This window comes from Rutilus rutilus (assembly GCF_951802725.1).
Source record: "Rutilus rutilus genome assembly, chromosome: 14".
NCBI classification, from domain to species: Eukaryota; Metazoa; Chordata; class Actinopteri; order Cypriniformes; family Leuciscidae; genus Rutilus; species Rutilus rutilus.
This window is the reverse complement of record NC_140219.1, coordinates 28,319,580-28,343,777: the sequence shown is the minus strand read 5'-3', so window position 1 is coordinate 28,343,777 and position 24,198 is coordinate 28,319,580. Positions and strand designations below refer to the sequence as shown.

Here is a 24,198-nt window from a genome sequence, read left to right as displayed (position 1 = left end):
CATCAGAGAATCTGGGGAGAAACATATCATGGTTTTCACAAAAATATTAACCTATATTAACTAATTTCAACATTGATAATCAGAAATTCAGCATATTAGAATAATTTCTGAAGGATCGTGTGACTGAAGACTGTTTTGAATACATTTTTAATGGAGTAATGATGCTGAAAATTAAGCTTTGATCACAGGAATAAAGTAAATTTTAAAATATAATAGAAAAGTTACTTTGAATTAAAATATTTTACAATATTGCTGTTCTTACTTTATTAATGATTAGTGATTAAATAAATTTGGTGACATTTCTTTTAAAAAACATGTAAAAATATTACTGACCCAAAGTTTTGAATGGTAGTGTAAGTAGTTACACCATTAAAGAGTATCTGCTACAGTATTTATATGATTTATTTCACATGACTTTCATATTACACTTTGAATTATAAATACAGTCTGAAGAAATATCTCGAAGAAATCTTGTATAAGCAGTTTAAAAAATAATCTCATACATTTTGTACTAACTGTAATATAAATTAATATAGTTCATAAGAAAATTGGAAAATAGTTATTTATAAGGTTATAATAATATTTTGCCACTTCAAACAGTGGGTATACAATTAGACAAATTTTATGAAATTCCAAATAAAAGATTGTTAAAGGCTTTCATTGACAGAAAATGACACACTCAACACATTTTCATACCTGGTGAACAAGAGCTTTATCATTTTATGATAATGATAAAATTATTTTTAATGTTTCAATGTGACAAACATATATATTTTTTTAACTTAAAAACAGGCCAGAATGTACAAGATTGTCCATACAGAGATAACTAATTACGACCGTTGTGTTATTTTTTTCAACAGCGCATATAAATATTCAACACTTGATATATGCTACATAGCTTACACTGCAGCTAAGGGAACACAATGCTATGTTTACTCGTTTTTGGTTTAAAACATCTAGATTATGCCCAATTCAAAGCATCAAGTCATTGCTAACAAATAAATTAACTATTTTAGAATCACTTTCCTCTTTTGGCTGACTTTGTTCAAATAACAGGGGCAATGAATTTCAAAGTTTTTTTCTGTCAGATGTCTGGGTTAAGTGCATTCCTCTATTCCCATAGTCCTTTCAGCATTTTCCCATTACCATGAACATCACGGTAAACACATGCACGGTCAATGCACAATACGTCTGAGCTTTATTCTATGGTTTGTTTTTAAAACTCTGACTCACTTCTGTAAATATTAAAAGGGCAGACATTACATGAGCAGTCAAAGGCATTTTACACAGTATTCATTATAGTGGTCAAGCTTATGATAATACAACTTCCATCCCACACACACACACACACGAAAAACAAGGCCATAGAGCAACTATGGGATTGCGGTACCTCAGGTTATTCAGAGCAGGCCCTGAAAAGAAAAGTATAAAGTTAATGAAAAACACAAGGAACCCCCTTGCCAGAACGTACATTGGCAAAATCTCTTTGTATCTTTAGTTACGGTATAACCATAGCTCATTAATATTCTCTTTTTCCAGACTGACTGAACCTACACTACTTCTTAAAGTCGAAACAAGGTAGACCATACCTGCAAAAACATCAACATACTGTACGCTCTCATGCATTCAATCGGATGTAACTAAATACACTGTAACTGGATCTGCAAACAATTTTCTTATGCATGCATATGAACGTTTCACTGAGATTTGGTGCTAATCCAAAAAAAAAAAAAAAATCCTTTTGGCCCCATCCACAAGATTAGTCAATGGACATATGAAAAAATCGTACTAAAATATTGTAGCTTTTCACAGTTTGAAAGCAGATACGTATTGAAGACACAATACATTTGAGTGTGTTTGTTCCCACACAAATCTGCGAAAGTGTTTGCTCTGCCAGCAGTGTTTTTTGTGAAACGTTTCTCCATTTTGAAAACAGACTCAAATATCATCATTTTTTTCGTTAGCCTTCCCCACTGTTCATAAAGGGACTGGTTAGACTGCAACAACACGGCTCAATTGTCTTTCTATTGTTCGAATTTGAGCAGAAATGTTTGTTTGAGGCAGTGGCTTAACACGCTGCTGTATGTTGGGTCCTGTTGGAGACTATGTGAAGAAAAACCAAGCATGAAGGCCTCGGTACATGCTAACATTGGTAGTGGATGTGTTGGTGCTGGTGAATTTTGCCGTCCACGTGCGAGTGGGTGTGTGTGTGAACGTCTGAGTAGATCTTTGGATAGACTTTGGGAGCAGCTTGGGCCAGCAGAAGCTGTTGTTGCTGTTGCTGAGCCAAATACTCCTCGTAGGTGACGGAGCCGATGCAGTCTTTATCAGCGGCTGCGAGCGCCCGGTCTCTCGGGGCCGGCCGGGGGCCGTTGGGTAAGGACTGGGCTGAGATTATGGCTCCTGAGGAACAGTGCTTTCTGGACTGGCAGAACCAGAGCAGCACAGTACCCAGAATAAACACCACTCCTGCAGGGATGCCAATGATGACGGGCCAGGGAAGACTGGGAGGCAGAACCGACGGGATTGGAGAGAATGGCGGCTTTGGGTCTGGATGAAGACAGAGATGTAAAAACCACAATGTAAACAACAACAAAACTGACAGTAGAATTCAAATATAGACCACATTCACAAGTATCAGTGGCCCTGTTTACACCTGGTACTAAGAAGCACTTTCATCAATCTGATCACAGGGCCAGTGTCACATGATCATGATGACATGGTTGAATGACTTTACATGAGGACGAGTATCAGAAGAGACATTTAGGCTAGAAACATACTTAAAACAATTCAGAAATTGCCATGGTACTGTATGACTTCATGAGCAAGAGCACAATGAATCAATATTTAGCACTTTGCCATGGCCAAAGAGTATACGAAGGTTAACCAATCATAACACACATAATTTACAAATGTATATTAGGAATGTAAATCAAGTAAAACATTTAACCCTCTGGTGCTCCTCAGTAAGAAAAAAGTATTAATATTTTTTTGTTGTTGAATTTTTTACATCGGAATGGTACGAAACTTGGTAAAGGTTTTGGCACTTGCAATGTGAACACACACACACAAAATCATGGACATGATTCGTAAAGGTTAAATGGTCTTTAAAAAAATAGTCACACTTGTGCTCTTCGCGGTCAAAATCGGCCGCATATATATTTAATATAAAATTGAAAATATTATTTTTGTGCATTTTTTTTTTGTGCAACAATAAACTAACTTTTTTTTAAGTTCACTTTTTCACTTCAGCAATAATCTGCCAAGTGTCGTCTTTGAAATACAGTGTAAATATAATTTAGCACCATAAAATCCCCTAAAAATACAAAATATTAAATAAAAAACATTATCGAACTAAAATATAATACATTCATTTCATTTAAATAATAATAATCATAAAAAATTGGTCATTTTTGAACGACATGCGAAGATCATCAGAGAGTTAAACTAAGTAATTGCACAGGATTATGTAACTTATCACAATGAATCAAACCAAACATTAACATTTTTAATAAAATTAATGATGAATATTTATGAAAGTATATTTTTAATAATATTTTAAATATTATTATTAATAATAATATTCAACAATATGCATTAATATTTTTTGCCACTAATATTAATAATGAAAACAATATATATAGCAAGGATTAAAATGATAAAAAGTTATAGCAAAGACCTTTAAAAAAATTACAAAATATTTCTAATCTAATCTAATCTAATTAAAATAAATGTTGTTCTAAATTAGATGTTCTCTATTAATTAAAGAATCCTAAAAAACGTATCACTGTTTTCTCCAAAATATGAAGCTGCACAACTGTTTTCAATAATAAAAAATGTTTCATGACCAGCAAATCAGCATATTTGAATGATTTCTGAAGGATCATGTGACACTGAAGACCAGAGTAATGATCACAGGATATATTAAAACAGAAAACAGTTATTTCAAATTGTAATATTTCACAATATTACTGTTATTACTTTATGATCAAATAAATGATGCCTTGGCGAGTGTAAGAGACTTACACTGAAAAAAAAATGACAAAAATAGCATGAATAATTAGCTTGACTAATATTGTAAGTGGACTACCGTGAAAAATTCAAATGCTGCAGAAGTGAGAGATGTGTCTGAGAGAAGGAAACTGACCAGGCAGCACAGTAAGGAAGGCACTGCGGAAGCTGTAGCCCATGGTATTGGCCCCCAGGCAGATGTACATGCCAGCGTCCTCCTCTTTGGCTCGAGTGATAAGAAGCTTGTTCAAATAGGATCCGTCTGGTCGTGACCACACTTCACCCGTGGGCAACACAACGAAGCGATGGTCTCCGACCTCAATAGTGGAGTTGTACTTGCTCTCACCGCCTGGTTCGACCCTCTTCAACCATTGGATGACCGGCTTCACGTCACTGCGTACTTTGCATTGGAAGGACGTGGTGCCACCGTAGTCTACTGTAGTATTTACTGGATGAGTGCCCGTCAAGATGGGCTTGGAATTTGTGCGCTCTATAATGAAATAAGGAAGATTTTATTTTCTAATTAGTATTTAACACAATTGTGGGGTTCAGATTACTCGATTTCTATTTCGAGTAAGGAAACAAAATGTGACACATGACTCTAGCGAGAGCAAGATTGATAAACTTCCCACTGTTAGGATGTGGTTGTAAAGTCAGCAGACATAGACAAACAGACAATTTAATCTGGAGCAAATAGCAATTGAACTGGATAAAATCTTTCTTTTCAGTCTTTACCAAGCCAAACTAACCACTTTTAACCACAATTTTAAACTCACTCAGATTCCACTTAGGAATATATTTAAAGATTGATCTATTTTAGTATTTGTGAGGCCATAATATAGATATAGATAGAATATAATATAGAATTCAAATTTTAATAATAATAATGAAAAGAAATGCTTAAATATCAGGCATTACTAATGATAAGCCATTCATTTATTGAGACAGCTTGGCTGATGCTGCTAATAAAGAATACTACTCTTGTTTACTAGCAATGATTAGATCAAATCTTCCCAACACCAAACTATTGCCAAGACAGCTGTTAAACCCCCCTGAACAGCATCCAAATATGAGAGAAGTAATGTTAAACTGTTGCTGCGTGTTCATTCTTTCAGTCTACACTATGTAAGTGAGTCATCAAAAGCTCCATCAAATTCCAGGAGAACATCACAGAGACGAGGTGAATGACTCACGGATGACTTCCACTTTATAGGTGGCGTTGATCTCCCCAGCGCGGTTGGACACGTGACAGGTGTATTTTCCGCTGTGTTCAGGCGTGAGGTTCTTCAGGCTGAGAGTCCACTTCTTCTTGCGGCCCTCTCCCACCTCTCCGGGCGTCAGAGGCCTGCTGTCCTTCAGCCAGATGATGTCGGGTCTGGGGTTCCCGCTCGCGGTGCACTTCAGCCTTACCGAGCTCCCCACCGGACGTGCAATCACGCGCTTTCTCATTTTGGCTGGCTGCGTGAAGCGGGGCCGCACTACAAAGAAAGAAACAAGAAAAAAATGTCTTTGATAAAGAAAAAAAATGAAAGATAAGGATAGACAGCACCTTTCATTTTTGGACTAGATCTACTGTACTTAAAACCTGAATGAAACCGGTTTCTATCAGTTTTGTCAGGTTTATAGCCAACTTTAGTAAGAAGTTTAGTTATGAATTTCACAAAGCTTGTCAAAAGCATGTCATTTTTAACTTCAAAACTGAAAAAATAAGAAATGATTAAGATTTTAAGAATTTATAAGAAAATCTTTTATTTTTTATATAAGACTATAAATTATTTACAATGGTATTTTTACAGTACGTTATGATATGGTATTCAAATAGAATATAGCAACAGCATGTGTAATGCCTTTTATGCTTAATTAAAAAAAGTAATTTTAACGTAATAAAGTAAGAAATACTAAAGAGAATCTAAAAATAATTTTCATTAATAATAATAATAATAATAGTTGCAAATACTCAAATTATCTGGAAACATTGGAACATTGTTTTTATTCCCCCAAATTCTCATTACTGCAGTCACAAGGCAAAAAATCTTAAAGGAGTAGTTCACTTTAAAATTAAAATTCTGTCATCATTCTGGACCCCACTGACTTCCATTCCTCAAAATATCTTCTTTTGTGCTCAGCAGAAGAAAGAAATTCATACATGTTTGAAACAACTTGAGTGTGAGTAAATTATGACAATTTAAAATTTTAAGTGAATTATTCCTTTAATATCCATCTTTATGTTCTTTTGATTTTTGGGGGGTAAAAATATTACCCATTCTTATGACATTTTTCCAATTTTGATTTTGAAAATCTGATACCTAAATAAAATTTTTATAATTTATGAATACTGCTTTTCCACACTTAAGAGCTTAAATAAATAAAGGGAGAAAGGTGGAATACTGATTTATCATCAGAATTTACACAACACCGCTAACGTTACAAAGAAAATAAAGCAGAAAAGAGCGGACATGAAGTTCTTATGTGGGCAAATTTGCTGAGCAATGCACCACACCATGAATGCAATCAGACAAAGCAAACAGCAGCTCCTCTGTAGTTTCACTCTATAGTTCCCTGCTGACTGTTACTGTTCACAGTAGACTCTGAACAAACACCACAAAAGCAAATACAATAGTGAACTAAGCATCTCCCGCTAGCAGCCATCAAAACTGCTATGCTCCGCAGTACAAAAACAAGCAGGTCAGGCCCTCTTTGAACACTGCCGAGTTTAGCGCTGCTCCAATATCAAATCAGATGCCGGCCGTCAGAGGGGAATGGAATGCTTCCCCCCCTCACACTTCACATAAATAGCCTGCTCTTTGGCTCGTCAAACGCAATTACCAAAGCAAACACTGGGCTCCAGAGGTAGGAGTGTCTGACTTGTGACCTATAATGCAGCCTGAATCATAATCATACACTGTTCATTCGTTGACCAGAGGAGAACTGGCCTTCCGACTGAGCCTGGTTTCTCCCAAGGGTTTTTTCTCCATTTTATCACCTGATGGAGTTTGAGTTCCTTGCCACTGTCGTTAGTTCCACTGCCACTGTTAGTTGGGGGACACTTAATATTCAACAATATTATTGATCTGCCTGCATTGACACCGTTGTATGAGAACTTAACTGAGCTGAACGATGACATCACTGTTTTCTCAAGAGCGGCTTTAACTAAATTAATAACTTCTTTACAACAGAAATGAACCATCACTGGACTATGGCACTATTTTCTTCTAGATCTGCTGTACAGCCGAAATAAACTTTGTGGCATTATTTTCCTGTTAGCACTGTAAAGCTGCTTTTGAAACAATCTGTATTGTAAAAAGGGCAACACTTTACTATTATACATTAGTTCATGTATTTACTAACATGAACTAACAATGAGCAATACATTTGTTACAGTATTTATTAATCTTTGTTAATGTTAGTTAATACAAATACAACTGCTCATTGTTAGTTCATGCTAGTTCAGTGTGCATTAACTAATGTTAACAACCTTTGATTTTAATAATGTATTAGTAAATGTTGAAATTAATATTACCTATGATTAATAAATGCTAAAGAAGTATTGTTCATTCTTAGTTCATGTTAACTAAGGTAGTTAAATAAATGTTAACTTTATTGTAAAGTGTTATCGTAAAATGTTTTATACAAAAAAAGGTGATTTGACTTGGCTTGGCTTGACTTGACTCCTGGGAGTAGTGGGCCATGGGAAATAGTGTGCGGACTGTCCAATCTCAGACCACAGGGCAACCTGTCAGTATCTGGGAAGATTCAGCCACATGTGTGCCGGCCTGGAGACGGGGGTTTGAAGGGGAAATACAGGGGTGACAGACTGTACATGCTGTCCAAACACTCTGTGACAGGCTCAGTTTCCATTCAGTTGGTCACGTTTTTCCATAAGGCCACACATCAAACCTGGATCACTGATGCTCTTCCAGCACACAGCATGCTGTCATATTGTGTAAGACTCTTATTTATTATCATGCATTTGAGTACTACAGTATATTTACTCTATAGTAACAGCAGTGCTGCTACAGTGTACTACAACAAAGTGGCAGAAAATATCACCACTGCTATACTACAAGAAAATGGCTACGCTGCAATGTTACAAGAAAATGTCACTGCTGAACCTATACTACAAGAAAATATCGATGCTACTTTAAGAAATCGGCATAGCAATTATACTACAACAAAATGGCAGCATTGAAATGCTACAAGAAAATGTCACCTCCTCTATACGATTAGAAAACGTCAGCGCTGCTATGCTACAAGAAAAATGTCACCGCTAATAAACTACAAGAAAACAACAGCGCTGCAATGCTACAAGAAAATGTCAGCTGCTATGCTACTAGAAAATCTCACCGCTACTATACTACACACGCATCCAAGCTTTAATTGAGGTTAATTGTAAGAGTGCAAGGGCTTTAGATACTGCTTTGGATGCGACTAGCTTAGTGAACTCTTTACATTGTTCGGTTCCGGCTGAAGTAGAGCCCGTGCAGCAGGGCAATTGGGTGACGGTGAGACGCTGTAGTCGCGGGACAAAACACCGCTCTTAAAAGCTGCTAGATCTGCTTATTTTTCAACCCTATTAGAAGAAAATAAACAAAACCCTAGGTATTTATTTGAAACAGTGGCTAAACTAACGAAAAATAAAGTTTCAAGCCCAGAAGTTTCCAAGCAGCACAGCAGTAATGACTTTATGAACTTCTTCACTTACAAGATTGATAATATCATGGAGAAAATTATAACTATGCAACCGTCTACTACAGTATCGCATCAGACCGTGCATTGCAGTATCCCTAAGGAAAAATGTCATTCATTCATTGCTATAGAAGAGGAAGAATTCGTTAAACTCGTTAAATCATCTAAATCGATAACATGTATGTTAGACCCTATACCAACTAAGCTACTGAAAGAGATGCTTCCAGAGGTCATAGATCCTCTTCTTAATATCATTAATTCATCTTTGTCATTAGGATACGTACCAAAAAGTATGTTGAGGGTTGATTTGTAGGGAAGGACTACACGCCTGCGCACATATATTCAAATGCACATACCTATAGACTGAACTCGTAATACGCACGTGCACGCCATCGCCGTTCTCACTGGTTTGCTTTTTTGAAGTTTGCGCAGAAAGAACTTAAGAGTTTTCTGTTAAAGCGGCCCCTAAGTTAATAACTAATGATCGTTGCGACGGAAGTGTATCAATCAAACTAACTTTAGCTGGACAATAACTTTATTCTAGAGCTGCTATAAAGCCAAAAACACTTTACTTTAATTTCCTATTATCAATGTAAAGCTGCTTTGGAACAATCTACATTGTTAAAAGCGCTATATAAATGAAGATGACTTGACTTGACAAAAACTGCTGGAAATAGAAGAGCTATTTACAATACCTAAATGTTTCAAAGTTCTAGTTTTTCATGTTCTTCTTTAAATTTGTAATACAAATGTAAAACAAAAAGTTGCAATTCATGAAAAGCGGCTTATGAAACATCTTGGCAGCTGTAGTGCATATTTTCAGTTACTTTCTGGGCAGCAATTATAAATACCAGGAATGAAGGAGATCAAAGGGGATCAGAGGACTGTAGCACCTTACCCAGTTTTCCTGTCAGGTCAGTGGAGTACTCGGTTTCACCAGCTGGTCTTGCACCTTCCCTCCCAGCACTGGAGTCATCTAGAGAGAGAAAAAGAGAGGGAGAATTGAGTACATATCAAAATAGTATGCTCCTCTGAACACAAATATGTGTGGCAATCTCAGAGTTTATTCTCATATTCATTGAAGTATCAATCAGATTACTATAATTCTTCAGCCAAATCGCTGCATTCCTTCAACCGCCTAAACCAAAATATAACTGTCTCCCAAACAGCTGACTGGAGAGCAAAAATGATACTGTAGCTGAGAGCCTTAAAATATCGACATTGCATGTCAGAATAAGGTCAGAAACATAGTTTACGCAACTACGCAAAAGTAGACATGGCCATCGCACTCCAGGCATGCAGTCTTGCTGAACATGCTTAAGGTACGCTCTTGTGAAACGCTGTGAAACCTGGGGTGGTAAGAAATGGGGTATATGGGGTGATATAGTTTCCTTCAGATGTTTCTGTCATTAATCTGGATATGTTCTCCTTCAAGTTAACTAGCTATAAACAAGCCGACAAGATTCTTTTCAAACTGCTGACATTTCAGAGCACAGCAACATGCACAACTCATGTACACATACAGTATATGTTTAGTTTAGTTTAGTTTAGTTTATTTAGATCCCCATTAGCTGCTGCAAAAGCAGTAGCTATTCTTCCTGGGGTCTATAGACTTCAACAAAAAAAAATATTCTTATAACATAAAACAATACATTATACAGACAAAAATGGAGTGTACACATTCATACATAACAATACAGCAACGTACTAAAAAAATAAAACAATAAAACATATGTAGATGTGTAAAGTATGTTTTGGGCCTAAAGGTGACTCAGATATTGTCAGCATTCACACAAAATGTACAAATGTGCAAATTTATGGACATTAAAAAAAATTAAATAATAATAATAATAATAATAATAATATTTTTTTATTACAAAAGCTGAAGATAAATTGATGAACATGCACTTTGAAGATTGAGGAAAGCCAAAGCTTTGCTTGTTTTCAAAGCAATTTACTAAAATCTTAAAGGGATAGTTCACCTTAAAATTAATTTACTCACCCTGGTATTGTTCTAATGCAGTAGGCCCTTCTTTCTTTTATGGGCCCACAAAAGGAGAATTTTTTTGAATTTTGTTACATAATACAAACAACTTGTTTTCATCAAACCTATCATATACCCCCAGAACACTTGGAATATACAGCATGTGTCGCATGGGATAATTTGGTGATAATTGTGCATCTTTTAAAAAAGAAGTCTTGATGCTGGTCGCTATTCAATGCCATTATATGGACGAGCGTGAGAAGGCCATATGGCATTAGAACAACACCAGGGTGAGTAAATGAAGACTTAATTTTCATTTAAGTTCTACTGAATCTTCTCACCTGAGAAGATATGTTAAAAATTCAAGGCAAACATGTAAAGTCACGTGTGGTGAACAGTGAAAACTATGACTGGAAATCTGTGGCCCTTCTGCTCTAGTTACAGCCCCAGCTCATCCGTTCACCACATGACTGGTATTTTCAGGCCTGTCAGCTCTTTGAAGCTGTCGGGGTGGTGGGGGTGTAACACTCCTGAAGGAGAGGTTCCAGTCTGGGCAAAGGGAAACAGCTCATTGCTGGGCAAACAGCTTAATTACTATAGCTCTTACCCTCAAGTATGGTCACTCTACACATAGCTCTTTTGTTCATGTCGGGCTCACGCTCATTGCAACCATTGCACATACATTTTCATTGGCACCTTAACAGCGCTTTCAGGATTACCCTTAGGTTTGTCATTTTAATATAATTCATAAATGTAGTTTACGTGTTAAAAAACCTGCTTCAGAACTTCCATAACATATATAGCGCTCTGTGAGCTCATAAACCATGCACACATACTTCAAGACTTCCCAATGCCTATAAAGGTGTCTGAGGAAAAAACGAGTTTGATTCATGGAAAGTCAACAAAACTTGGAAGTATGAGGGTTGTCAGGTTTCTAAACCAAACAAACTCCTGTTTCCCTTTCATTAAGGCAAAGTGACACCGTAGCGTGCCACATTTCACACGTTGACCATCTAGGCGTGTTCATAATTTTGAACAAGCTCAATATGACTGAGATGTTTGCATAACCCTTCAGTATGTTTGCTTTCATGTCTGCAGTGGAGACGGCAGTAGAAAACTGGCTTTTTCTGCAGGAAATCTGAGCGTAGGGCTCTGCTCCACTGGATCTTCACCAGGTTTGTGGCCTTCTAGATGTAATGTTCATTGGTGAGGTTGCAGACCAGGTACCGTCTTTTGCTCTCTGGCAAGAGTTTCTGTGGACTTTGGCAAGACCTGCTAGTCCCTCGCTAAGCATGAAACATCCAACTTGGCTGTACCACGTCTTTCAGGGGTAGCAAAAACCCATGGTGTGCAAGATTTATTGCGCTTGCATGTTCAGTTTATGACCTCCAGTCCTGTCAAAAAATCAGAATAGTTGCATCGATGAAGTTGAACAGTCACCACGTTTTTCTGGAAGCAAAGCAGCAACCTTCGCTCAAAGCAAAACAGTGTTTCTGAACACAACATGCTAATTATGCTGTCATCCTCTACGTCTTTGGTGAAGTCAGCTATGAAACCGGAGAGGGTTTGGAGACAACCCTCATGACTGAAATCTTGACAGGAGAGACAATATGGGTGCTAGCTGTTAGCCTTTACCTTGGCTTTGATTTACTGAATTCCAGCACTGGCTTATGGAAACCATTACCAACTCTACTGCTACACAGCTCTATATTAACAGCCAGCTCTAAACTGTGAAAATTTATGGGCCGTGGTCACAGCAGAGACGTTACTACATTACTGACTACAGACTAACCCGAGAATGAATAACACTAAGAAGTTGACAGATTAACTGCCTGCCAAGCATATTTATGTTCGATCTCACCAATGTATCTTTTGGCCACTACGTATTTGACTTTGCTTGTGGATGTTTCACAATACGAAAAACTGTGACCTGGCTCAAACGTTTTTATATCAAGCTGTTTTTATATCAGTGAACCTATTGAATTCTGCCTACATTAGCTTAAGATTCACTTTTTCATTTGAACATCACAAACAGCTTGATGTTAAAGCCGCTGTATTATGGTTGTAGCATCTATGTATCTTCGTATCTTCTCACCAAATCACTATTGAACCCATTTACTTTCTTATTACACGTTTTATTTTAAACGATTCATTATTCCAATAGACAAAAAGCTAACTAGATATTTAACTAAAAGTAACCCAACTCTCTCAAACTAATATTTTAATTTATTGGTCACATAGCTATTGTAAAATGTGGTTAAAAAATTATATAACAGCATCTGGAGAGTTTCCAGAAGGTACAAAGATTTGCTCCAGCGGCTTCAATGTTGACCTGTTCCATAACGTCAACTTCTGAGTCAGCCTGATCATCTACAGTCATTCCTGCTTTGGCACAATCCCTAACAATCCCAGGCCTGAATCCGTTCTTCAGCTGTGGAGCACCAGGCAGATTTAGAGAGGCCTTCGTTCCCGGAGCTGAGGACTGACCCCGCATTAAGGGTTTCCGTTTCTCTTTTAAGGATTACCGGAGCAGAGCAGAGGGAAAAGCGAAGAGCCTTGACGAGACTGTCTACCCTAAGGTCTTTCATGAATACCAGCTGAATTCACATTACAAAAGGAAAATGTCAAGTAAGACCTGGGCGTTGTCGTACATTGGCAATTTGTGGAATTAAATATATTACAGAAATATAAATAACAAAACAATCTCTTCACTGACTGAATTCATAAAAACTTCTAGTGTGCTATAAAACCGGGTGTCAAAATTACACTCAATTATACCCTTAAAAAAAATCTTGAAAAGGGGTTTCCACATTTAGTTTTACTTAAGTAAATTTGTAGGTAATTGGTGGATACATTTTTTACATTTATTTCAGGAATCACAATTTTATTTGTCCAGACATTGTAAATCTCTATAATATACAACAAATTGAACCTTTTGTCTTGAAATGGATTTCTTTGGATTTTAGTGAAAGTTATGATTTAATTAGCTTGCTAGTTCAGGTAAGATTGTGTGTGTTTTTTTTTTTTTTTGAGGAAAGTTTACATTTGAAATGTATATGTTATACTAAATGAAATTGCAAGGAGTGCAAGTCTTACATTTCAAATGTATTCAAGCACAAATTTCACCAAAATAATACTTAAGTATATTACTGAAGTACAATTACTCAAGTACTTTTTACCCATTTAAAACAACAAGAAAACTGTAGAACTGTTTTGCCATTATTCATCATGCGTTGCATTTAAATTAATACATTTGCGCAAACCCTGGAACTGAACACTATAAAAGAAACACAAACAGTTCAATTGTGGTTTATTTGCTCTCTCTGCACAAAATGAGACATCAGATCTGTCAAGCTAAAACATTTGAGCAAATGAGAGAATGTTTGGGAACTAAGGTTTGAACCACCAAATCTTCCACACTTTCCACATTAAAGGGCCCTGGCCCACAAATACAACCCCATACATGTGATTACATCACAATGTAGAGCAAACTGAAACCTCCATTTCTGTGCGTGCATGTGTGTCAACATGGACATTTTGTTGAAACTCTAAATGTGTGCAGAGCTCTAGAGTGGCTTGTAACAACAGAGGTTTGATGGGATACGATTTGTGGGCTCAGAGGTAATTGCGGCCACCTGTGATAGGACAAAGAGAAACCTGCTTTACAGCCTGTGCTGTGGGATGGGAGAACAAACAGAGCTAGAAAACGTGCTTGCGCCCTTGCTCGAAACTGTGCACATTTTTAGAACTTAAACTTTTGGGTGTCAATTCAGATAATCAAATCAAATAATCCTGGCAAGCAACATGCAAGTAAAATGGTTTGCAAATATAAACTTATTTACATAAATTTACATAAATAGACATGCAAGAATGCACAGAAGGAAAGATGATTTCAGGGCAGGATGAGAAAACAAAAACAAAAAACATTTGTGGTTTGGGAATATTTTTGATACAGGAGAGATAATGTATCATCGACCCAGGTAATTTGCAAGACCAGTCAAACTACCGTTGCGGCAAAAGAGAGGGGCGAGTAAAAAAAGAGGCACAAAGAAATAACTGTATTATATATACAACGTGTTATTTATGCAAAGATATGGTGCCCACAAATGTCATCAATAAAGCCGGCTTCCAAAAAATTATACAGACAAGTGTGTGTAGGTAAGGAAATATTATTTCAAAATCGTGATTCAAATCTAAATTGCAATATTAATCTAAAAATTTTGATAGTATTTTTTTTTTGCCCATATCGCATAGCCCTGGTAATAATAGCTAATAATCTATTGTTTGAATTTATTGGTCACATATAGCTATTGTAAAATGTGGTTCAAATTTTATATAACAGCATCTGGAGAGTTGATAAAAATAAAAATCACACTCATCACCAATCATCAATCTATTCATTTATATATTCAATCATCACTATTGATATGGAAGATCAAGTCAAGTGCACTGCATTGTGGTTTACAGGATATCTGCAATGTTCCTCTTCTAAATGAACTTTAATAATATTATTACAGACATTTCTAATATAATTTTAGCTTCTGTGCATCTGTAGTAACTGATTCGCTCTTTGCCAGCCTCAGCACGCCACACCAGTTGGACAGCACATTCTCCTCATGCCGGTATTCAGCGTCTGCTTTATATCATGTTCACACTTCATTTATATGCCACGGAAAATGAAATCCGAATAATTTCCAGCTTTCCATCGGTATGGATGGACTGCTGAACTATGTGGGATGGTCACAGTATGAGCTGTAGAAGGACAAGCTTACACCCACACCACAGCCCATTCAAAGAAGCATCCATTGTGCTACTCCTTACAGAACAAGCTTTTAGCAACAAGAAAGCCTCCACTGTGGCATGCTGGGAGAGATAAAGACGTCCCATCTCGAGTCCAAAGCTCTGGTGTTTGTACACTAATTTAGCGGGGGAACTAAAAGTCCTTAAGAAACTTTAGAATGGCTCTAAAACACATCCATAAAACATCCCTTTGAATTGACAGGAGCAAGCTGGCTTCCATTCTCCGCACTGCCAGGTTGAAAGCCGCTTAATGGCTTCTCTCCATGCTGAGCTGTCAAGACAAAAACAAGTTTGTATGGAAGATGCTGAAGAGGATTCGTGGTATGTTTCCAGGGGGTTGGCACAGGACCCCGCTTCTACTGTCCACCCTCGGCGTTCCAGCTGCCTGCCTGTAACTCTAGCAAACATCAAGGACAGGACGGAGCTTTACCGAATTAACATATCTCACATATTGATCACACGGCGCTCTCTTTGAAACAGACACCTCCTCCCCTGCACTTTGAACTGGCCTCTGTTCCGCCCAAATTATTTTGAAATAAAAAAAGGCCCTTAAAGGAGCAAGACGTGGGGTGTCAGTTACTCACCGGCTAAATTAAAATCAAACAAACAGGAAACTAAAAGTTGCCTGGAAACAAACTGCATGTCACTGATAAAGCAAGGAAATCTAAAAGTAAAAGGTTGTTACATCTGTTTCCAGGAAAACGGTAATATTAATATTATGCTTTACATGCCTGAGGTAAAATAACGTTCTGGAATTGCATTTAGAAAGCCACTCCATCCCCTTATTTCATTTAATCTAATGCTTGTGTTTGCAGGCTCTTGGAAAGCAAGAGCAATTGTGTGAACACTATTTCTTCCTCCAATACATAAATTGAAGCCACGGTGCAAATTTGAAAATGTTGTTTCATGCATGTAAAAATGGCTGAAATAGTTTTGCTTGATGCTGTCAGTCAACACATACTTTCAGCGATAGGCTGCAGCAACACCTCGTCATCTTTGAGGCTGTCGAGAGGAGTTGATAGATAAAGATATGGTGCCAAATCTGTGGAGTTTCTCCCTATCAACAACACATGTCCAGTCTTTTTTCAACCCCTCCTCTCTCTCTCTTTCTCGAACAGACTTGTACTGTGAGTTCCAGCGCGATCACACTTAAATTGAACATAATACAGTGAGGGGTTTCAGACCACATCAAAGCACACCTTAAAAAAAGGGAAATGTTGGCGGCACTGGCTTCATTCCACCAACGGTAAATTTAACTACACAAGTCTCTTTTTGTTAACACATTTAAGGAATCCTTTGAGTAAACTGTCAGTGTGTTGGTTATGGACTCTAAACAAAAAAGAGTGTGAAAAACTGCTTTTGATCCAAACTTAATTACAGTCATTCATCAAACTTACTGCAGGCGTCCGTCTCAGGTTGCTAATGTCAGTGACGGGTTTGATTGATTTAAATATTTAAATATGACTTTTAAACAGATTTTCAACATCAACATTGGCAATGAGACTGAAACAACTGAATGGCATTTGAATATTAAAAGCCAAGAGCTCAGGGTTTTGCTGCTTAGCAAACCTTAAAACTTTATTTTGCAGCTTTAGCTGAAAATGGGTCTTTGGCCTCACTATACGTACAATAATGACAATGCATATACTTCCACATCAAACACAAAAAGACAAACCCCCGGTTTCAAAGACAACGCTTAAAAGCCTAGTCCCAGACTAAAATGCATTATTGAGCTGTTTAAAATGAAAGCAACATGCTCTGACATATTTTAAATTATATCAGTGCCACTGTTTTTTTACTCGAGATGCACACCAATAGGCTAATGTTTTTTTTCTAAGGCACGTTTATAAAAGCTATAAATCTCCTAATGAACTAAGGCCTAATCCTGGCTTAATTTAAGCCCTGACTGTGAAACCAGGCCAATATTACAATTAATATATAAGACATGAACTACATCGGTCCATTTCCCACCCCATTGTTTAAAAGACCTAAAACAGCTTGTCTCAGCTCTGGACAGTTGCTAGGGAAGGGTTTGGGACTGTATGACTGTAGACAATTAGAGTTGTCACGACTAGGGGTTGGCTATTATGATAATTACATTTCACCACCTGTTATGTAGAAACACAAATAATACAGGTGAACTATAGAAGTACTTTACAGGAACAGCAATGCGTTACAAACGTTACAAAAAGTCCTCAAGTTCTACTTCACGATCAAAGCGAAAGCATCATTACGACATTTCTAAAGGCAAAACATACAACGATCAAAACAATACCAAAAAGCAGCGCACTCCAATGGAAGAGTGGAATAAACACAACAAAAGATTGCGAAGACTTCAAAGGGACTGCAAACTACAGACGCTGTGTCCTCTCCTCAAACACTTTTAAACTAATTGGTGAATCTATTCTCTCTGACCTCACTCTACTTGTTTCATTTCTTACAGGTTGCATGACTATGGAGGCGAGGCCTGGCATTCAGCGGCTGGACTCACAAAAGCCCGCAAGCAAGCGGATAAAGACTATGTCTAATGAGAGAGGATTCTTCCACTACACTAGCTACCAACTACAGAGGAAAGAAAAAGCTATTATGGATCTTTAAAAGAGTGGAAACTCTGGATAGGTGTGCAGACATACGCTCAAAGGAGTGAGGCACCTCCCTCTGTGACAGACCTTTGGTTCCTTCTCTGGTAACAATGGAGGTACAAGCTTAATCCCTGCCAGCTCATAATGAGCTATAGGCTTTCTTTTCACAGCAAAAATGTCCTCCCTTACATTGGTGCTAATCAGGGACAAATGCCCCAGTCCTTTTCAGGTCTCCCAGACCTCATTCCTTTGCTGGCGCTATCCTCTCTTGTCCTGTGTTTTCAAGTGTCCTAGGTTGAAGATGAGATGGTTTTGAGATCCGTGAGAATGGTCCGGCTTTGGCTCGACGTATAGAAGCTCTATGTTCAAGAGGCCCCATTCCTGACTCGTCTTTCCAATTGCGCAAACACGATGGAGTTTGCAATTCGTGCATTTGGGACAATGAAGCAGGAATAAGGGGCAGGAGCTGCTCTTTAAAGCTAAAATAACCAAAAGCAGGTTTTTTTGGTTGTAGCTCTAGGATGCTAGCGTGCCCGTTTCAGCACATAAATGCCTACCCGGGCTGCAGCGGACCAAAAAAAACAACAAAGAGCCAAAACCCCATTCACACCGTGAAAGGACGAGCAACCAGACAGCCGATGAGGCATGTAGCACACAGGCTTTCTTCTTTCCCTCCACCGCACAAGAAGCGCGAGACGTCTATGAGGAATCTATTAAAGCGAAATGACACATAATCGGCTTATGAAGCCGGGCAAAATGAAGAGTTCTGGGGCCCAAACCTCACATTACAGTTCAACTCCTTGGGGTGTTTCCAGATATCTCCAGGGGTACAAAATCTTGGCCATTTCAGTGATGAGGGATCTACAAAACGCTACAAATTAATAAGCCCTTCAAATATCAGGGTGCTTTATTCCAAGCAGCACGACAAGAAACACAAAACACAAAACAGACATTTGAAATAGTTTCAAAATTCTTTAGTTTATGATCATGAGGCATTGATTCAGTCTGATCCGATACAATTACTCTGGAAAGATTCAACATTACTACCAAAAATATACTGAACATATACATTTAAGTGGAGAGACTATTTGCATTTTGAATATTGACAAAAAATAAATCAGGCTTTACATTCACAGTCTCAAAATGTAATTTTGGATCATTGATTCAATAATACAAACTTGAGTAGACTTGAATACGCATAATAGAAATAATTGTATATGTATGTTATGTATATGGTGATAATTACCATATTTAAATCGAGCCAAGTCACAAAATCAACTTTATATTAATGAACAAATAATCTTCATGAGTTGCTTGGTATATTCTCTAAATATTCTGTAATAAATTACAAGTTATTTTAGTATCACTGATATGCTATTAGTTTTTGCTAATATTTTGTTTTTATTTTTATATTTTATGTTTTAATTTTAATTTTAGTTGAAGTTAAATATGTACATAGTTTTGATTAAGTTCAAAAGTCTTTAGTGAAACTAAACAAAAATGATGTTGCCTTGGCAACAAGCTGAAATAAAATAAGTTTACAATTTTTATCATATTTGTTAATATTCATTTTAAATGTAATGTAATCAGATTTTTTGTAACTTTTTTGTTTTGTTTTACTCAACTATAATAACCCTGCTTTACTCAAATCAATAATGCAGAAATCAGAACCCAACAGTATACATTTTGCAGTATTTAAGTTTTGCGAGGGCCTATGTAACACGCAGAGTATTATTATAGTCATCATAATCAAATATTAAAAGGCACAATATGTAAGATTTTTAGATTAAAATTTCCAAAAATCACTACAAGAATGTTATATATTTTGTTGCACTTACATTATTCCAAACGTTTCTAACAGTGTTTAAATTAAGAGAAGTCAGCCATTTTAACCAGGACACGGGCCGTGTCCGTGCATCACGTCAATGACGTCATATCCGCGTTTCCCTTGATTTCCAGTATTACTTTCGTGGAAACCATGGAAACACCAAAGACACTTTAATATATTATGTGTTTTATTAGACAGGTGAGCAACTGTTTGGATACCTTTATTGACAGAAAACGAATCATTGTTGAAAAGCTCAACACTTTGTTTGTGTTGTTTGTTTGAATCACTTGTTGATTTACCACGAGTACCATGTTTTTACCATGTCTCAAAGACAATTTTGTCAAGTGGCTAACATAGCATAATCAGAGAGAGCTTTCTCTATCATACAATATATTTTAATATAAAGTCATTTAGCAACACAAGTCATCCAGTTTTTATTCATATTATATTCTAATATCGATCTAGATTACTGCAACAACTCTCACTCAAATGAATTAAGTATGATTATTTTAATTTTAACCATGTAAAACAGCGCTGCGTTACCCCACATACACAACGAAAAAAGCGGGAGCGGCCGACTCCAGTGCATAATAAAAGTCGTATTTTGCGTTTTGCAAAAATGTTGCCACAGGTACAGTACGTTTTTCGAATGAGCCTGGGCTGGTATTAGCAGGTGTCTATCATTACCAGTCGCTCTAGCGGCCTCGTTCAAATTGAATACATTAGCTCATCCATGAACATGATTTTTGCCCGAGTCCGTTGGATTCCTTTCCATTGGCTGAGGAGGTGAAGACAACAACTCCCATGAACCCAAGCTCACGCCTTTGTTTTGAATAAGCAACCTCTAACAAAAATTACATATTGTGCCTTTAAGTTCTGTAATTGATGCACTGAATTTTTATTACTGGACAGATGCGTAATAAAGCCTATTCACGCCCCACTGACAGACTGCAACAGACCTTTCGTCGGGTTTTGTCGGATTAGTCTGTTAGCGTCTGTCAGAGCTCGTTTTCATCGACTGAACATGCTGAATCGGATTTAGACTGTCTGAGAAGTGACGTGCAGTAGTCTGGTGACTGTCGACGTTAGTCTGCGTCTGTCGATGCAGTGTGAATTGGCCTGTATAAGCACTGTTATTTAGTACTGAATGTTTTGAGAACAATACATTCAGCATGTTTTTGAATTGTCAAAATGTGTCAAACTAATTTTACTCATCATGATATATTCTTCCCCGAGGGTTCCTCTTCATCAGAGATTCCTCATCTATGAATCCTTGGAGTCCATAATCTCTCTCTCTCCTACGTGAATAGTATCTGGAACACCTATCTGAGGCACGTCTCATGAATGCTCAACCCTGCAGATTGGAATGCGCCTCCTCTTTCTTCTCTTTCTGGTGTCTGTCTTCCACAGAAGGTGAAGCGATGCAGAACGCCAGTGCAGGCTGGACGGAGACTCACCCGCCTTCTTGGGACCTTCATAAACAGGGGGAAACGTAATCCCAGGCCTCGTGCATTCAAGCGGCCTGGCTGCTTCAAAGTTTTGTTTGTGTTTTTCCTTTTCCGGCTCTTGGAGTGTTTCCCTCCACCAGTGCCTTTGAAACTCAAGCTCACCCCCACCTGTAACGGGACAGGCGGCATGTTTTCATAATCGTGTGTTTAAAATGGCGTCTTCATTTCCTGAGCCCTATTTACGGAGGAGTCGCTTAAAAACAATGAGAAAGGGGAGGATCCGGTGCTGTGTTGACTATAAAGAGATTCGAGGGTTCATCGAATTTATCTCAACTCGCCTTGAATGAAATGTTGACGCAAGGCCAATTTTTGAGGGCAAATAAAAGATAATCTCTTCCTCTGCTTTTTTTGGGATGGTTTGAAAGGTCACTAATGTTTGGTTATGATAAACACATCCTATAAACCATGATCAAAGAAAAATATGTTTTGTACCACATTGTAACGATCAAAACAATCGTAACTCAATCACTATCATCGTTGTAAATTCATAGACTTGAAATGTGAACGTCAGCCAGATTTTTCTTTCCTCCATGCTTTCATAAGCCACTATTTCTCATTCTCTCTCTCCTTTGAACCATGACTGCCATTACAACAAAGCCTGTTTTTCATCTTGAAGAAACAGCGTTGGGCAAAACCTGGAGGGCGTATAAGGGCATGTGTGGCTCCAACTCCACACCAGTTGCTCTTCTAAGGGCCTGATCCACCTTGTTTTGCCATGCATGTCACTTGGACGGGCCGTGGTGTGTAGAGGCCATAGTCATGTGACATGACTATTGAGGCTTAGCGGAGTACAAGAAAAATCTGCCAAGTTTCTAATATAGTCTTGAACAGGGTTTCCCAAAAGGGGTTTGTGAGTATATGAAAAGTTAATAATGAATTATATCAAATCTAAAATGAAAATAAATGATAATCACAATAGAGCATACGATTGTCAATTCAAAGGCTGCTGTTAAATAACTGTATAGTCTGATGCGCAGCACTGTGTTAATTTACATGGCAGCAGCTCTGACTGTGTGTTCAGTGTTTTCAGTGGATCAATTTACAATAAATGCAGCAAACTCCATCTTCGCATGTGCTGTGAAATTAATGTGCATACATATTAATATTGTAACAGTGTAAAATACTAATGTTTTAAGATTTTTTATTTTATTTCACGGTACAATTGTAAATTGCAAGAGTAATATATATCTGTCCTAATTTTTATAATTAGAGTTAAAATAATAATAATAATTTCTATTATAACTATTATTATTATTCAGTTTATTTGGGTTCCAAAACACCAGTGTGAATGTAATGTGGACTCTATCACACACTATCACAGCTAAAAGGAGTTTTGAGCCTACTTTATAGTCCAGCAACAGAGTAAGAATAAAATATTTTATATGTTTACCTGCATGATATGACTATTAACCAATATTAGAGAACCGCCAACATGCAAATGTGACGTTAAATTATTGAAATATTAACAAAATATCAGGGGGTACTTTCAGTAAATATTTTATGGCTAAGGGGTTCAGCTGACAAAAAACGTTGGTCTAAAAAGCACATGAAATGAGGCAGGAGCGTTCCATCTTTCCATGTATGTCTCTCCACTTACACTCCTTATTCCGATTAGGCCCCCTTCCCCCTTCTTTGAAGTACTTTACCACCAAGCTAGCTATCAAACCAATATTAGTTACAGGTAAAGGAACTTTAAGCATAATAAACATACTGGCATCCTCTGAAAAGAAATCATATTAAAAATACTTATCAGATTGATTCCATTAAATCCAGTAAGGCTATATGGAATGAGAAGGTCATTCATTCCCCATTTTCTATATTCAGATAGTAGTTTGCTTCAACTGACTTGTAATGTATAAGATTTGGTAGATTTTTGGTTTGATTTAAGACTTACAAGTCTTTATTTTGAAAAATATTTTGAAATGCCATAAGAGAAAATGAAGGGGAAAACCGTTCCTGAAATCATCTGTATTCTTTCTCAGTCTCTAAGCAATTCCCTTGCCCATAATTCAAGCACAGCATCCATTGTTATATAAAATGGGCGTTCATTCTTTGCTATTATTTTACAGTGATTAGAAAGCAGTACCATAAAAAAAAATCATATATCAGTCAAACCTGTAATTCAGATTTTTCAGCAGAGTAACTGAGGCTGAGCAACTGAGAAGTGTCACGCAAACCTAATCTGAGAGATCCCTGCTGTTGAGAAATATAACACAGCTACAGTTTCATTCTTTAAGATGGGTGATTGAGGATGGACACAAATTTCTCAAATAAGCTGATGAAACCAGATAAGTCTTCCAGGTCTTTGAATTTCAATCAATATTTAATAAGTTATTTCAGACGGACTCTATGAAGGAAGAGACTGTGTGAGAAGAAGATTACAGGGAGAGCGCCACGGTATTTTTAATATTGACTTGTCTAACGGCAGTCCTGGCTTCTGACCCGGCAAGTCCTGTTCAACTGAACCGATCAGACACAATCTTTAGAGGGCGTTTACATGAGATGTGTTTTTGCAGATGTAGTGTAATGTAGTCCACTGGCTGGCTGCCCTGCACGCTTAATAAACAAACTCCAGCTGGTCCAAAATGCAGAAGCTAGAGATCTTACTAGAACCAGGAAGTATGACCATATTAGCCCTGTTCTGTCAACACTGCATTGGCTCCCTATTAAACATCTTATACATTTTAAAATATTGCTGATTACTTACAAAGCACTAAATGGTTTTAGTGTCAAATAGACTATCCCCTGCGAAGGCCTTATTGACATGACAAAAGTTTAATTTTTTCACGACAATTTAGT

The 24,198-nt window shown here is 37.3% G+C and overlaps 1 protein-coding gene across 1 annotated transcript in view; it reads right to left on the bottom strand.

Moving 5' to 3' along the window:
- Nucleotides 1–691: 691 nt before the first annotated feature.
- fgfrl1a (fibroblast growth factor receptor like 1a) overlaps nt 692–24,198 on the bottom strand; it is a 72,981-nt gene continuing 49,474 nt past the window's right edge. The window contains exons 4-7 of the mRNA XM_084430460.1: nt 9,596–9,673; nt 5,205–5,489; nt 4,148–4,501; nt 692–2,550 (exon numbers count right to left, since the gene is read on the bottom strand). Coding sequence (XP_084286586.1) covers nt 2,144–2,550; nt 4,148–4,501; nt 5,205–5,489; nt 9,596–9,673 — 1,124 coding nt within the window. The 3' untranslated portion in view covers nt 692–2,143. The remainder of the gene's footprint in view (nt 2,551–4,147; nt 4,502–5,204; nt 5,490–9,595; nt 9,674–24,198) is intronic.